Below are 14,615 nucleotides of genomic sequence, written 5' to 3' on the forward strand. Positions count from 1 at the left end.
ACAGGTTGGGTCGGGAAGAGGGATCTTGTTCATCTCTGTGCTTTCCTCCACAGTGCTGGGGACCAGGTTTCCCCATCCACTGGGCTTCGTACCCTGTGATCTTCATATATGTATATATACACACACACATATATATATATATATATTTTGGCTTCATTGGGTCTTCGTTGCTGCACTTGGGCTTTCCCTAGTTGGGGCGAGTGGGGGCTACTCTTTGTTGCTGTGTGCAGGCTTCTTATTGCAGTGGCTTCTCTTGTTGTGGAGCACGGGCTCTAGGTGCGTGGGCTTTAGTAGTTGTGGCACGTGGGCTCAGTAGTTGTGGCTTATAGGCTCTAGAGCGCAGGCTCAGTAGTTGTGGTGCACAGACTTAGTTGCTCCATGGCATGTAGGATCTTCCCAGACCAGGGATTGAACCCGTGTCCCCTGTATTGGCAGATGGATTCTTAACCACTGCGCCACCAGAGAAGCCCTGTACCCTGTGATCGTGCGCTATTCAGAGACTACTCAGGGTACAAACAGGTTGGCATCTCAGAACCTCCATTGACTCTGTGTGTGTGTGTGTGTGTGTGTCTTTGTGTGTGTGTGTGTGTGTGTGTGTAGAAACTCAGGTTGGAGTAAGGGAACTCAGCCCTGTGGCCTACCTCTGTGCTTTTTAAAAAGTGTCATTCCATCCAAAAACAACAGAATAAACATTCTTCTCAAGTGCTCATGGAACATTCTCCAGGACAGATCATATCTTGGGTCACAAATCAAGCCTTGGTAAATTTAAGAAAATTGAACTCACAACAAGTATCTTTTCTGACAAAAACACTATGAGACTACATATCAATTAGAGGAAAAAATCTGTAAAAAATACAAACACATGGAGACTAAGCAATATACTACTTAATAACAAAGTGATCACTGAAGAAATCAAAGAGGGACTCAAAAAATACCTAGAAACAAATGACAATGAAAACACGATGACCCAAAATCTATGGGATGCAGCAAAAGCAGTTCTAAGACGGACATTTATAGCAATACAATCCTTCCTTAAGAAACAAGAAACATCTCAAATAAACAACCTAACCTTACACCTAAAGCAATTAAAGAAAGAAGAACAAGAAAACACCAAAGTTAGCAGAAGGAAAGAAATCATAAAGATCAGATCAGAAATAAATGAAAAAGAAATGAAGGAAACAGTAGCAAAGATCAATAAAACTAAAAGCTGGTTCTTTGAGAAGATAAACAAAATTGATAAATCATTAGCCAGACTCATCAAGAAAAATAGGGAGAAGACTCAAGTCAATAGAATTAAAAATGAAAAAGGAGAAGTAACAACTGACACTGCAGAAATACAAAGGATCATGAGAGATTACTACAGGCAACTCTATGCCAATAAAATGGACAACCTGGAAGAAATGGACAAATTCTTAGAAAGGCACAACCTTCCGAGACTGAAACAAGAAGAAATAGAAAATATGAACAGACCAATCACAAGTAATGAAATTGAAACTGTGATTAAAAATCTTCCAACAAACAAAAGCCCAGGACCAGATGGCTTCACAGGCGAGTTCTATCAAGCATTTAGAGAAGAGCTAACACCCATCCTTCTCAAACTCTTCCAAAATATAGCAGAGGGAGGAACACTCGCAAACTCATTCTATGAGGCCACCATCACCTTGATACCAAAACCAGACAAAGATATCACAAAGAAAGAAAACTACAGGCCAATATCACTGATGAACATAGATGCAAAAATCCTCAACAAAATACTAGCAAACAGAATCCAACAGCACATTAAAAGGATCATACACCATGATCAAGTGGGGTTTATTCCAGGAATGCAAGGATTCTTCAATATATGCAAATCAATCAACGTGATACACCATATTAACAAATTGAAGGAGAAAAACCATATGATCATCTCAATAGATGCAGAGAAAGCTTTCGACAAAATTCAACACCCATTTATGATAAAAACCCTGCAGAAAGTAGGCATAGAGGGAACTTTCCTCAACATAATAAAGGCCATATATGACAAACCCACAGCCAGCATCATCCTCAATGGTGAAAAACTGAAACCATTTCCACTGAGATCAGGAACAAGACAAGGTTGCCCACTCTTACCACTCTTATTCAACATAGTTTTGGAAGTTTTAGCCACAGCAATCAGAGAAGAAAAGGAAATAAAAGGAATCCAAATCGGAAAAGAAGAAGTAAAGCTGTCACTGTTTGCAGATGACATGATACTATACATAGAGAATCCTAAGGATGCTACCAGAAAACTACTAGAGCTAATCAATGAATTTGGTAAAGTAGCAGGATACAAAATTAATGCACAGAAATCTCTGGCATTCCTATATACTAATGATGAAAAATCTGAAAGTGAAATCAAGGAAACACTCCCATTTACCATTGCAACAAAAAGAATAAAATATCTAGGAATAAACCTACCTAAGGAGACAAAAGACCTGTATGCAGAAAATTATAAGACACTGATGAAAGAAATTAAAGATGATACAAATAGATGGAGAGATGTACCATGTTCTTGGATTGGAAGAATCAACATTGTGAAAATGACTCTACTACCCAAAGCAATCTACAGATTCAATGCAATCCCTATCAAACTACCACTGGCATTTTTCACAGAACTAGGACAAAAAATTTCACAATTTGTATGGAAACACAAAAGACCCCGAATAGCCAAAGCAATCTTGAGAACGAAAAATGGAGCTGGAGGAATCAGGCTCCCTGACTTCAGACTATACTACAAAGCTACAGTAATCAAGACAGTATGGTACTGGCACAAAAACAGAAAGATAGATCAATGGAACAGGATAGAAAGCCCAGAGATAAACCCATGCACATATGGTCACCTTATCTTTGATAAAGGAGGCAGGAATGTACGGTGGAGAAAGGACAGTCTCTTCAATAAGTGGTGCTGGGAAAACTGGACAGGGACATGTAAAAGTATGAGATTAGATCACTCCCTAACACCATACACAAAAATAAGCTCAAAATGGATTAAAGACCTAAATGTAAGGCCAGACACTATCAAACTCTTAGAGGAAAACATAGGCAGAACACTCTATGACATAAATCACAGCAAGATCCTTTTTGACCCACCTCCTAGAGAAATGGAAATAAAAACAAAAATAAACACATGGGACCTAATGAAACTTAAAAGCTTTTGCACAGCAAAGGAAACCATAAACAAGACCAAAAGACAACCCTCAGAATGGGAGAAAATATTTGCAAATGAAGCAACTAACAAAGGATTAATCTCCAAAATTTATAAGCAGCTCATGCAGCTCAATAACAAAAAAACAAACAACCCAATCCAAAAATGGGCAGAAGACCTAAATAGACATTTCTCCACAGAAGATATACAGACTGCCAACAAACACATGAAAGGATGCTCAACATCTTTACTCATTAGAGAAATGCAAATCAAAACTACAATGAGATATCATCTCACACCAGTCAGAATGGCCATCATCAAAAAATCTAGAAACAATAAATGCTGGAGAGCGTGTGGAAAAAAGGGAACACTCTTGCACTGCTGGTGGGAATGTGAATTGGTACAGCCACTATGGAGAACGGTATGGAGGTTCCTTAAAAGACTACAAATAGATCTACCATATGACCCAGCAATCCCACTACTGGGCATATGCCCAGAGAAAACCATAATTCAAAAAGAGTCATGTACCAAAATGTTCATAGCAGCCCTATTTACAATAGCCCGGAGATGGAAACAACCTAAGTGTCCATCATTGGATGAAAGGATAAAGAAGATGTGGCACATATATACAATGGAATATTGCTCAGCCATAAAAAGAAACGAAATTGAGCTATTTGTAATGAGGTGGATGGACCTAGAGTCTGTCATACAGAGTGAAGTAAGTCAGAAAGAGAAAGAAAAATACTGTATGCTGACACATATATATGGAATTTAAGAAAAAAAAATGTCATGAAGAACCTAGGGGTAAGACAGGAATAAAGACACAGACCTACTAGAGAATGGACTTGAGGATATGGGGAGGGGGAAGGGTAAGCTGTGACAAAGTGAAAGAGAGGCATGGACATATGTACACTACCAAACGTAAGGTAGATAGCTAGTGGGAAGCAGCCGCATAGCACAGGGAGATCAGCTCCGTGCTTTGTGACCGCCTGGAGGGGTGGGATAGGGAGGGTGGGAGGGAGACGCAAAAGGGAGGGGATATGGGAACATATGTATATGTATAACTGATTAAATTTGTTATAAACAGAAAAATATATATATACAAGTTGTTAATCAACTATACTTCAATAAAAAATAAATTTGGAAAAAAAAATGGTTTGGGGGATTCTCCTAGTTTAATTGATTGATCCATACTGTATAGTTTTAGTTTCTTCTAATTTCAAATAATGGTTGTAATTTCATTTTGAGTAGATTCTCTTTGGATAGCTATAATAATAGTGTAAATGTATTAAATGCACGTAATTGAAATCTGTGTGGCTAAATTTATACTCTTTCACACACACACTCAACACTCAAACATAGTTGTTTAAGAGATAGTCATGCCCGGTTTAATATCCATACTTAAGTACTCAAAATGCATTTCAATTAAAAAAAAAAAGTGTCTGATGCCAGTGGGATCCAGGAATTCTTTCTTGGCTTAGAAAGGTCCGAGCACCTCTCGCCTGCCCTTGATGCCAGGGGCTGCGTCCTCCACTAAGCATCAACCCCCTTCATCCTGCCCGGCTCAGAGGGAAGCTACTTCCTCAAGGCAGAATGAACTGAAGGGCAGAGAGGAAATGTCCAGTCTCCCAGGGGGGCTTGCAGTTTTTGCCCACCTACCTCTCCCCACCCCGCTGCATCTCTCAGTGGTGTCACTCAGCCTCAGACCCCCCCACTGCTCCGGATCAGGTGCCCCTCACAGGGCCGCTAGCCCCTGTGCTTAGTCAGCTGCCTCTAATGAAAAGAAGGCATGCATAAGTCACGAGGGCCCGTCCCGGGGTGGGAGGAAAAGGGGCCTCATCAGCACTGGCTCCTGGCTCCAATGATGGGCACCAGGTCCTCAGCCCCTGTTCCACCGCAGGCACACGTGTCCTCCCAGCCCCAGCCCGTCTCCCACTGCACTTCTGGGCTCAGAACCCAAGCAGGGTTCAGGGCTTTCTTTGAAGTTTGACATTAGGACAAATCTGACTTTTATGTAAGGCAAGAAATTGTTCCGTTCAAAATCTCTTCAAGGCCAAGGGCAATTCACAAATACCAAGGAACAGCAAGTACCGAGGCCTGCAGGGAGGGAGGGGAGGCGGAGAAAGACCGGAGGTGGGGTTTTGGAGAGTTGACTCTAACTTCCCAGGAGTCGCTTTTAGTTTTATCGTAATGACCCGTGTTGACAATAACTGCTGCTATTTACCGACTCTCTCCTCTGTGGTAGACATTTTCCTTTTGTGAACTCATTTACGCCTGCAGCGGTCATAGAAGGTGGGCGTTCTTTTTTTTTTTTTTTTAACATCTTTATTGGAGTATAATTGCTTTACAATGGTGTGTCAGTTGCTGCTGTATAACAAAGTGAATCAGCTATATATATATATACATATATCCCCATATCCCCTCCCTCTTGTGTCTCCCTCCCACCCTCCCTATCCCACCCCTCTAGGTGGTCACAAGGTGGGTATTCTTTTCTCCTTTTTATAGAGGGAGGAAATGGAGCCTCTGAGAGGAAGTCATTTGTTCAAAGTCACACATTGGCCAGTGGCACAGCCTGGATTTGAATTCAGACCTGTCTGCCCCAAAGCCCATGTTTTTTTCCTACACCCACTGCTTCTCCCCATATTGACCTGGTGGATTTATAAAATATGTACTAAGGGCAAAATATAATGCGCTATGCATTTTTTTTTTTTTTTTGGGGCCTTGTGGCTTGCAGGACCTTAGTTCCCCGACCAGGGATTGAACCCAGGCCCTCAGCAGTAAAACCGTGGAGTCCTAACCACTAGACCGCCAGGGAATTCCCTATGCTCTACGCTTTTGACAGCGTATCTCTTTACATTTGCTTTTTAAATATGATGTGCATGCCTCCATGTTAATTATATATTTTTTTAAAGAATTCAGAAAAGAAAAGGGAAGAAGATTTATGGAGGGGGTAGGGGCATAAGGGAGGAAGATGAAGAGGCTCCAGATTGAAATGTGGATCTGACAAAGGGGAGATGGTGGGTGTGTGGTGCAGCCCATGGGGTCACACTGCTGGCCTGGGCCTGATGGGGTACAGGAAGGGGGGTCCCCACAATTTTCTTCTTCCACAGCATGCACCCAAGCAAGGGATATTTAGTTAGGGCTAATTGGAAGGCAGCCTGGGGCAGTGCAGGGGATCTAGGTCTGACATCAGGAGAGCTGACTTCTGGTTCCTAAATTCTGTCACTAAATAGGTTGACTCTGCAAAAGTCAAGTAGTGGGTTGAAAAGATATATTCACATCCTAATGCCTGGAACCTGTGAATATTACCTTAACTAGCAAAAGAGTGAATATTATATGACCGAAGGTGTGATTAAATTAAGGATCTTGCAATGAGAAGCTTATCCTGGATTATCCAAGTAGGCCCTAAATGCAATAACCTGTATCCTTATAAGAGGTACACACAAAGGAGAGAAGGAGGCCATGTGACCCCAGAGGCAGAGATTGGAGGGATGCGGCCACAAGCCGAGGAACACGTGGAGTTCTCAGAAGCCAGATGAGGCAGGGGACAGACTCTTCCTTGGAGCCTTGGAGAGGCCTGGCCCTGCTGACACCTTGATTTTGTACTTCCAGCCTCCTGATTTCTCTGAGAAATAGATCACTCTGATTTTCAGCTGCCCCATTTGTGGTAATTTGTTGCAGCAGCCGTAGGAACTGAATACAAGTCATTCCCCTCTTTGGCCTCCGTTTCCTCAACTGTAAACTAAGACAGTTAAGGCTCCCAGTTCTGGCATTCTCCCCATCACTCTCTGAGCCATAGAGAATGGAGCTCCATTCTCCAGGTAACCCCTTCCATGTGGCACTTTGTGTCTAAACAGGCCGCCTTTCCCCTTTGGGGAACAGAGTTGGTTGAGTCCAGATGACTTTGCTAAGAGTAAAATACCATCCCAGACAGTTAATTTTTTTTTTTCTTATTGTTAATTGCTAGGGAAACATTCTGCCTTGCCCCAGGGAAGCCATCCAAATAGCTCTGACCTCTCTGTGGATTTCAAAAAAAGCCTTCAGTCTCTGTTTTCTTATTTCTTCCAAACAGTCCCTGCAGCTTGAGGGACCGTGGTGAAGGGAGAGCCACAAAATTTGCTCTGGGGCTGCCGGGTAAATGCAGTACGGAGGCAAGGGGCTCATGTCACCTCTGCGCCAGCTTCAGCCTCCCCTGCTTCCCCATCACCAGCGCGCTGCTAACCGAATGGCTGCTCGGGGCTCGCGCCTCCAGTTATGTGACTCAGGAGCCTCATCTGCAATCTCCATTAACCAGAAAAGCTGCATGACTGCTCTGTGCCTACAGTGTAGAATGTCTTATAATATTCACAGAAACCAAAGGGCTGGAGGAGGCAGCCAGGGAAAGCCTTTAGGATAAAGCTCACAGAGTGAGGACAGCCAGCTCCTCCCTCCTCCTTTGCCCGCCCCCGTCTAAGGTGCTGTTGGAGCTGTGAAGAGCCTCCAGCCCGGGCAGCAAAGGAAGGTGGTGAAATGTCCAGAAGACTGGGGATGCGACCCTCAGACATGGCTGTGTCAGGAAGAGCTGAGCAACCCACACCCTGCCTATGAAACAATCTTATCGGAAGCCTTTAACTGCCTTAAACCAGTTATTCAGGCTGAATACTCCAGGGCCACCTCTAAATCTCTAAAAATGATGTTCATGTCTTTAGCTTTCCTTCAGTTGCCTGCCATGCTACGTCAAGCGGAGTTAGTGAAAGCCCCAGGGCAGGCACGGGATCTCCAAAGATCAGCCCATGAACGGTAGAGGTGAGGGTTGCCTTTGTCCCCCCACCTCTCCTCGGCTCCCTCCTTGGCTGATCCCCAGCCCACCAGCTCCACCATCACTCAGAACACATTCATCCATATGGGTTGGTCTTAGAATGAAAGGTACGTGGATGCTTCAAGTGATGGTACTAAAATGCCCTAATTTTAGATTTAGTATCTGTCAGGCACAGATTAAAGCCATCATTGTCCCATATGCCCTTCCCACTGTGTGTGTTTGCATGACTGTGAGTGTGTATGTGTGTGTGTGTGTGTGTCTGTTTGTCTGTCAACTCAAGGTTAACGGGTAATAATCGAAAAGAGCTGCAGGGACTGGACCAGCTGGATGGAGGTATGAATAGCCTCCCAGGAGAGGTGGGGAGGTTCCGCCCTCAGGTCTGGATGCTGGGGAGGGCACTGGGGGTCTCAGCAATGGACATTGGCCCTGGTGAGGGCCTTTTGGAAGTCTGCCAGCAAGTGTTTTGCTAGACTTCTTTCAGAACCTGGTTTATCAAGCGCTGTGGCTACAGGGAGGAAGTCGCCCAGCCAGCCTCAGCTCAGCGCCTGTCCGCTTGGGAAGTGCTGAGCACTGACCCCAGAGGGGTCTGGCTGCCACTACAGACCCTTCCCTGGAGAGGCCTGGGTGCAGAGACTGGCCAGGTCACCCCTCACAGGGCACCTCTGGGGATGGGTCGGAAGCAGGGAGGGCTGCCCGGGGCAGGGCATTGTACAAGCAGCCAGTGTCGATGGGAGAGGAGCCAGGAGAGAAAGGCTTTCTTGGTTTGGAAACAAGCAAAGGACACGAGGGAGAAAGCAGTGCTGAATCAGGACCAGGAGCCCGCACCCTCCCCGGTGCCAGCCTGCAGCCCGTGGGCCACATTTCAGTGACCTCCATGAATGAGGAAGCAGATGGCAGCCAGCCAAGATCACCGGCTCCTTGGTGGTCCCTTTTCATGGGGTGGGAAGGAGAAGTGGGGGGCCTGATCCCTTTAAGGAGCCATCCCTGTAGGCAGAGACAGACAGACAGACACGGGGCAACACAGAGTGCCATTTGCAGTCCACAGAGCCAGCTCTGCTATGGATTCTTCTTGAAGCAGAAGACCCTCCTATTCCAGGCCAGCGACTCTAAACACCCCTTTAAAGTAGGGTGGGCTTAAGGAGTGTCATGGCTTTAACTGGGTTGTCTGCATTCCCCGGGAAGGCTTCTGCCTTCCACTTAGAAGGAAAGGCATCAGCTTGCTTGAAGGAATCCCAGGTTACCGAGTAATTGCCTTAATAAAACTGAGAATGAAGGTGACCCGTAGAAGCATGGTAAATACACAATTTTCTCTGTTCAGTAAGTGAATTTTGATTATAACTCCGCACTTGCCTCAGGTCCTAAAGTACTGCTAGCATTCTCAGGAAAGGACAAAGTGCAAAAAATGCTTCCACAAAGAAAAACACAGGCTTCCCAGCCCTCTTTGTAGCAATATGCAACCTAGAAAATTGAAAGCAAGGTTGCAGTCTCTGTCCTTGGTCACCATTTTATGTACCAGCCTGTCATACAAAATGCGGGGAAGCACCGCAGATCAATAGCTATTCTGGGTTAACATTGCCACAGCTTTTTTTTTTTTTTTCTTTAAAAAAAGAATTTTTCTTCCTATGTGGATCACAGCTTATTACATCTAAGGCATATTTCTGTGGTCTGTCTATGGAAAGGAATGCTGAGAAGGAGCACTTTCTTTCGAGGTTTTATGCATTTTTTAATATCAGTGATGGGGCAGCAATGCTCCTAGAGAACTGTTCCTTTATCAGCTCCAAAGGGTTGTTAGCCCTCAGGTTTGAGAAGCAGGTAAAACTTACCTGATGGGCCACCTGGAGCCTGGATGAGACCTCCCCAGGGGCAACCTGAGATGCGGAGGTCTGTCTCCGCCTGGTACAGCCTCCGTAAATCCTGTGTGTCCTGCTGCAACCCCTGGTAACATTAGCGGCCATCGATTTGATTTGTTTATCTGCAGTGACACTCATCTGAGCAAAATCTCTAAGTGGCTTTTTATAGGAAATGAAAAGCCAAATGAGAATGTACGTGAAAAAGTGAGCCATGGGAAATAGCCTCTCAAAGCATATGTCAACTATTTTTATGTTACTAGGTTGGCCGGAGGCTTTAAGTGATAACTTTTGAAGTTCCTAATGGAACCCTACAAATTATGTACAATAATGTAATCTTTTTTTGGAGGAGACCGTTATAAAGCACATCTACCTTGAGTATCATCTCTTTTTCAGCCTCACAGAGTCGTGGAGGAGGCAGGCTAAAGATTCATAGGTTCATTTTGAAGGTGAGGAAGGGAAGGCTCAGAGACATCGAGTCATTCAAGGTCACACAGCTAGTCAGCACTGACCCAAGGACTGCCACACTGAATCTGGACTCCTGAGTCCGGGCAGCAGGACTACCTATCAATGTCCAGGCTGACATCACTGAAACATACACACAGAGGCTTTTCACTCCAGCCCACACCAAGACCTTAGCACCCTTCCTCCCCTCCATCATCTGCTGCAGCCAACGAACCATCTAAATTCAAACTTTGGAAATGCTAAGTCTCATAAAAAAATTGTAAAGGCTTTAAAATACGAAACAGGAATAAACAAAATTTCTTGCCACAGGGAACTAACTAATGTAAAGCGACAAAATAATGGGAGTTTGAATGCAGTCTCAAAAGTGGCCCTAAAATGGAATTCAGAATCATATTTTAGTAGGTACATCATACACTCGCTTTGCCAAGGATGACTGGGGGGTGAATTCTCATTTATAAAAGTAAGCCATGAAGGGAAAAAGAAAATAGGAGACTGAGGGGAAGAGAGAGAAAGGGAGAGAGAGCGCGAGAGAAGGAGGGACTGGGATCTGGGAGGCTGAGCGGTTGAGGGAGATGGTATTAGTCACAGCTTGGGTACCGCAGAAAGCCGGTTCCTAGGTCAGGAGCACCATAGCTGTCCCACAGTAGTGCATCATCCCTCCATCCAGGAGTGGCCTTGGCATATGGCCCCAGGGACTCCAGGCAGCTGTCCCTCCTGAGGACTTCCAGGAATTGTGGGGAAGGGCGGGGGTGTTGCAGGGAGGCATCCTTCAGCACTGGCCTGCAGGGCTCCAGCTGAAGAGAGTCTGACTGCAGGAGTTTAGAAAGTGTGGAGCAACAAGCAACATCTCCTGCCCAACAGCAGTGGTCAGAATGACAGATCTATTCTGGCAGAGACTATTCCGTGGCTCAGCTGCAGACGTGCCCTTCCCCCGTCACTCCACCTTGGGTATAACGAGAACAGGAAAGCAACTCCCAAGCGAGTCCATCGTTTATTTGGGGACAGAGCCCATTGGGCTCAGACTTTCCCACTGCGGGGAGTTCAGCTGCGCCCTCGCACCGCCCCTCCCGCCCTGCCTTCCCGTCTCCCCTGCCTCCCCTAGCCAGGGGCTCTGCATTCACTTCCCCCAGTCTCGGCGGTGATGTGAAGCGGTCCCTCCAGCCCATATTTTGGCTGTTCCCTTAAAGGGCATTGACCTGAAGGCACAAACGCAGCGGCGTCGGAAGCGCAGCCCGGCGGCGGCCACAGCAAAGAGGCACCCGCAGCGCCTGCGGTGATGCGGGCAGTGGCGGCTCGGGGCCGGTTTCATTTCGATACTCTTGAAGCACATCTGCCCCTCCTGTCCCCCGCGCACCGGGCGCATCTAGCTCGCAGGAAGGAAAGGAGACAAACTCCTCCCGACATCCCCGCCCCCACCCCGATCCCCACTCACGCCGAGTCTGAGCACAAGGGGAAAACACTTTCAAGAAGGAGCCGCTCTCCCCCAACTCCCAGATCCCTGCCTCGGGGTTCTTGTCCCCCCACCCCGACCCCAGTTACTTCAGCGGCAGCCAGAGGGGCTTCCTAAATCCGTGTGCTCGCCTGCCTTTCCAGCACGTGGGACAGACTGCGATTTGGGTAACTTTTCAAATCCTGTCTCCTAAACACTTGCCCACAAATACTTGGGAGAGAGAGGGGCAAGCCCCCTGCGCCGTCCACCGTCCTCACTTCTGACCTCCGCCCCACTCCTAGGCTGACAGCGTGGAAAAAAAAAAAAAAAAAGACTCTCACTCCAGTTGCTTTTGCCAGTCGGGGAAACAACACACTGTCGCCGAGAGCATCCAACCACCAAGAGAGGGAGAATGAGCCGAGGCACCGGCCCCGGGTACCCAACACCGTCCTGGCGCCAGCGGACCAGCCTTTGCCGCGCGTTCCCCGCGCTCGCGGGAGGATCACAGACGCCCCCGGAGGATGGACTTGAACCCAAGCCGCGGGAACGTCAAGCGAGAGAGAGCCACTCACCTTTAGGTTGTGCGTGGGGTTTACAACGCAGACAAGTTGCCCAGCGGCGGAGAACACCCGTTTAGCCTTGTAGTGCTGAAAGCGGAGGTGAATGAGATCTAACACAGCCCCAAAGCACTGGGTGAAGAAAAGCATCACAACTTTTTTGGGGGGGTGGGTGGTTGTTGGCACAGGAAGGCAGCGGAGGAAGCTGTAAGTCCTTGGGGTCTGGAAGGAGCGCAGCCTCTGAGACACTACGCTCCAGCCCGGCTTAGTGTGCCTTCATATTCAATCATCAAAATAAGACGGTTAGAATCTTGCAGCAGCGAGGCGGCCAATCGAAAGGACAGAAATGTTATCCTTGAGGTGCAGAGACAGCCAATAACAAATGCCTCCCCGACCGAAACTCCCTGATGAATTGAGCCTGGCGGAGAATGTATCATTGAACATTACCATAGATCAGCACATTGCATTTATCTTGTGATTACAGCCAACCATACATAATGCTGGGGAGATAGGCTGACAAAATTGATTGCTTAATGTGTCTCCATTTATTAATTGACTTAATTTAACACGAGAGGCTTTCTTAACGCGCTGGCAAAAACGTAAAGCATTTCAACCGCCAAATAGTAAAGCACCCTGCACCAAAGTAAGCAGATGGATAACGCAGATCGCGGCTTGATTCACCAGAGCTGCTTGGGAGAAAATCAAATATTACAAGACTCCTCAGATTCCAGATAAGGATTTGGCAACAGCAGAAACGTGCATCTTTCAATCTTGTGCTCTGACTCTCTCTGCAGTTTGGATTTCAGCCCCTTGATAAATCTGCCTTTCCACTCTTTATCAGAGAAAAAGCATTCCTGACAAATAAATGCGTTTGGAGTTGAGGGGGAAAAACATGTATGTATATCTATAATGCTGTAATTACTGAAGCCTGAAAATATTAAAGCATAAAAGTGTACAGAGTACGTTTCTAAAAATAATGAAATCCCTGATGCATGAATGCACACACACAGAAAAACCTACACGGAGAGGAGAGTGGCTTGTAAATCAGCAAAATAATTACAGATGCGGAGGGCTTTTGCTTGTCATTCATTTGCATATTGGTGGGCAGCAAATTGCTAATTAACCACTAGATGGTTGGAGACGTTAAAATAGAGGTTAAGAGCACACATACAACATCATTTGCTTGTCTCTGCAAATGCCAGCAGCACATTTCTGTGCTAGAGCAAGCAGAGGGCATTCCAGTCCTCAGACTGCACTCCCTCTCTCTCCAGAACTGCGCTGGTAGAGGTGCTAAGCCCACGCACTGGCTCTGGAAGAAAGGCTCCTGAGCAGTACCCGAGGAGTCTTAGGGTTTGGGGGGAACAAGCTCTGATGGCTTAGTCAGTCTTTGGGACTAAAGCAGGAGAATTGCATGTGTTGTGTTTCTCATTCTCTTTGGTTGTTTCTCCGTTGGGAAGCCAGCCCAGACGCAGTGAGCCTGGGTGAGCATCAGTCTTGGGTGTGAATTACGCTCAGAGTGTGAGCCCATTGCTTCTCCCTGAGTGGCTCTCGCTCCACTCTGGCTACAGTCCTTGGGTTGTAATGTAGGCAAAGCATACACACACCTGGGACACCTACATCTGTGACCTTGTCAGGCAATTAAATCAACTACTGATTAAAGTATAGGGGGGAAAATGCACAGTTTTCCTGAAACCAGGACAAAGCCCAGGTGTTCATTTTCACTTGAGTTTAAAACCAAACCAATGTGTTCAGAAACAAATAAGCCAAGCACCAATTAAAATGGAAACTTTGTACTTTCTAGAATAATTGCACTGGCACAAAATTAGAAGATGACAACATATGAACTGATTAGAACCTCATCTATGTGATGCTTTTATAGGATATGAGTCCCTGGACCCATTCATAATATGGTTCATAAATAAGAGTTGCTGACCTACAATACCAGAATTCTCTTTCTAAAGTTTTCATTTTCCAGAACAAGCTTTCAGCAGTTCAACAGGAAAATATTCAGTATTCTTTTTTTAATTTTTATTTATTTATTTAATTTTAATATATTTTTTTACATCTTTATTGGAGTATGATTGCTTTACAGTGGTGTGCTAGTTTCTGCTTTATAACAAAGTGAATCAGTTATACATATACATATGTTCCCATCTCTCTTCCCTCTTGCGTCTCCCTCCCTCCCACCCTCCCTATCCCACCCCTCTAGGTGGTCACAAAGCACGGAGGTGATCTCTCTGTGCTGTGAGGCTGCTTCCTACTAGCTAGCTATTTTATGTTTGGTAGTGTATATATGTCCATGCCACTCTCTCGCTTTGTCACAGCTTACCCTTCCCCCTCCCCATATCCTCAAGTC

General features: G+C 45.9%; 1 protein-coding gene across 1 annotated transcript in view; it reads right to left on the reverse strand.

Annotated features, from left to right (window-relative positions):
• The window catches only part of SIAH3 (siah E3 ubiquitin protein ligase family member 3), a gene marked incomplete at its 3' end in the record, with an annotated part of 77,443 nt that extends 64,921 nt beyond the window's left edge, over window positions 1-12,522 (reverse strand). Inside the window, exon 1 of the mRNA XM_079721967.1 lies at window positions 12,275-12,522. Coding sequence (XP_079578093.1) covers window positions 12,275-12,409 — 135 coding nt within the window. The 5' untranslated portion in view covers window positions 12,410-12,522. The remainder of the gene's footprint in view (window positions 1-12,274) is intronic.
• Window positions 12,523-14,615: the final 2,093 nt, after the last annotated feature.

This window comes from Hyperoodon ampullatus (genome assembly GCF_949752795.1).
Source record: "Hyperoodon ampullatus genome assembly, chromosome: 16".
NCBI classification, from domain to species: Eukaryota; Metazoa; Chordata; class Mammalia; order Artiodactyla; family Ziphiidae; genus Hyperoodon; species Hyperoodon ampullatus.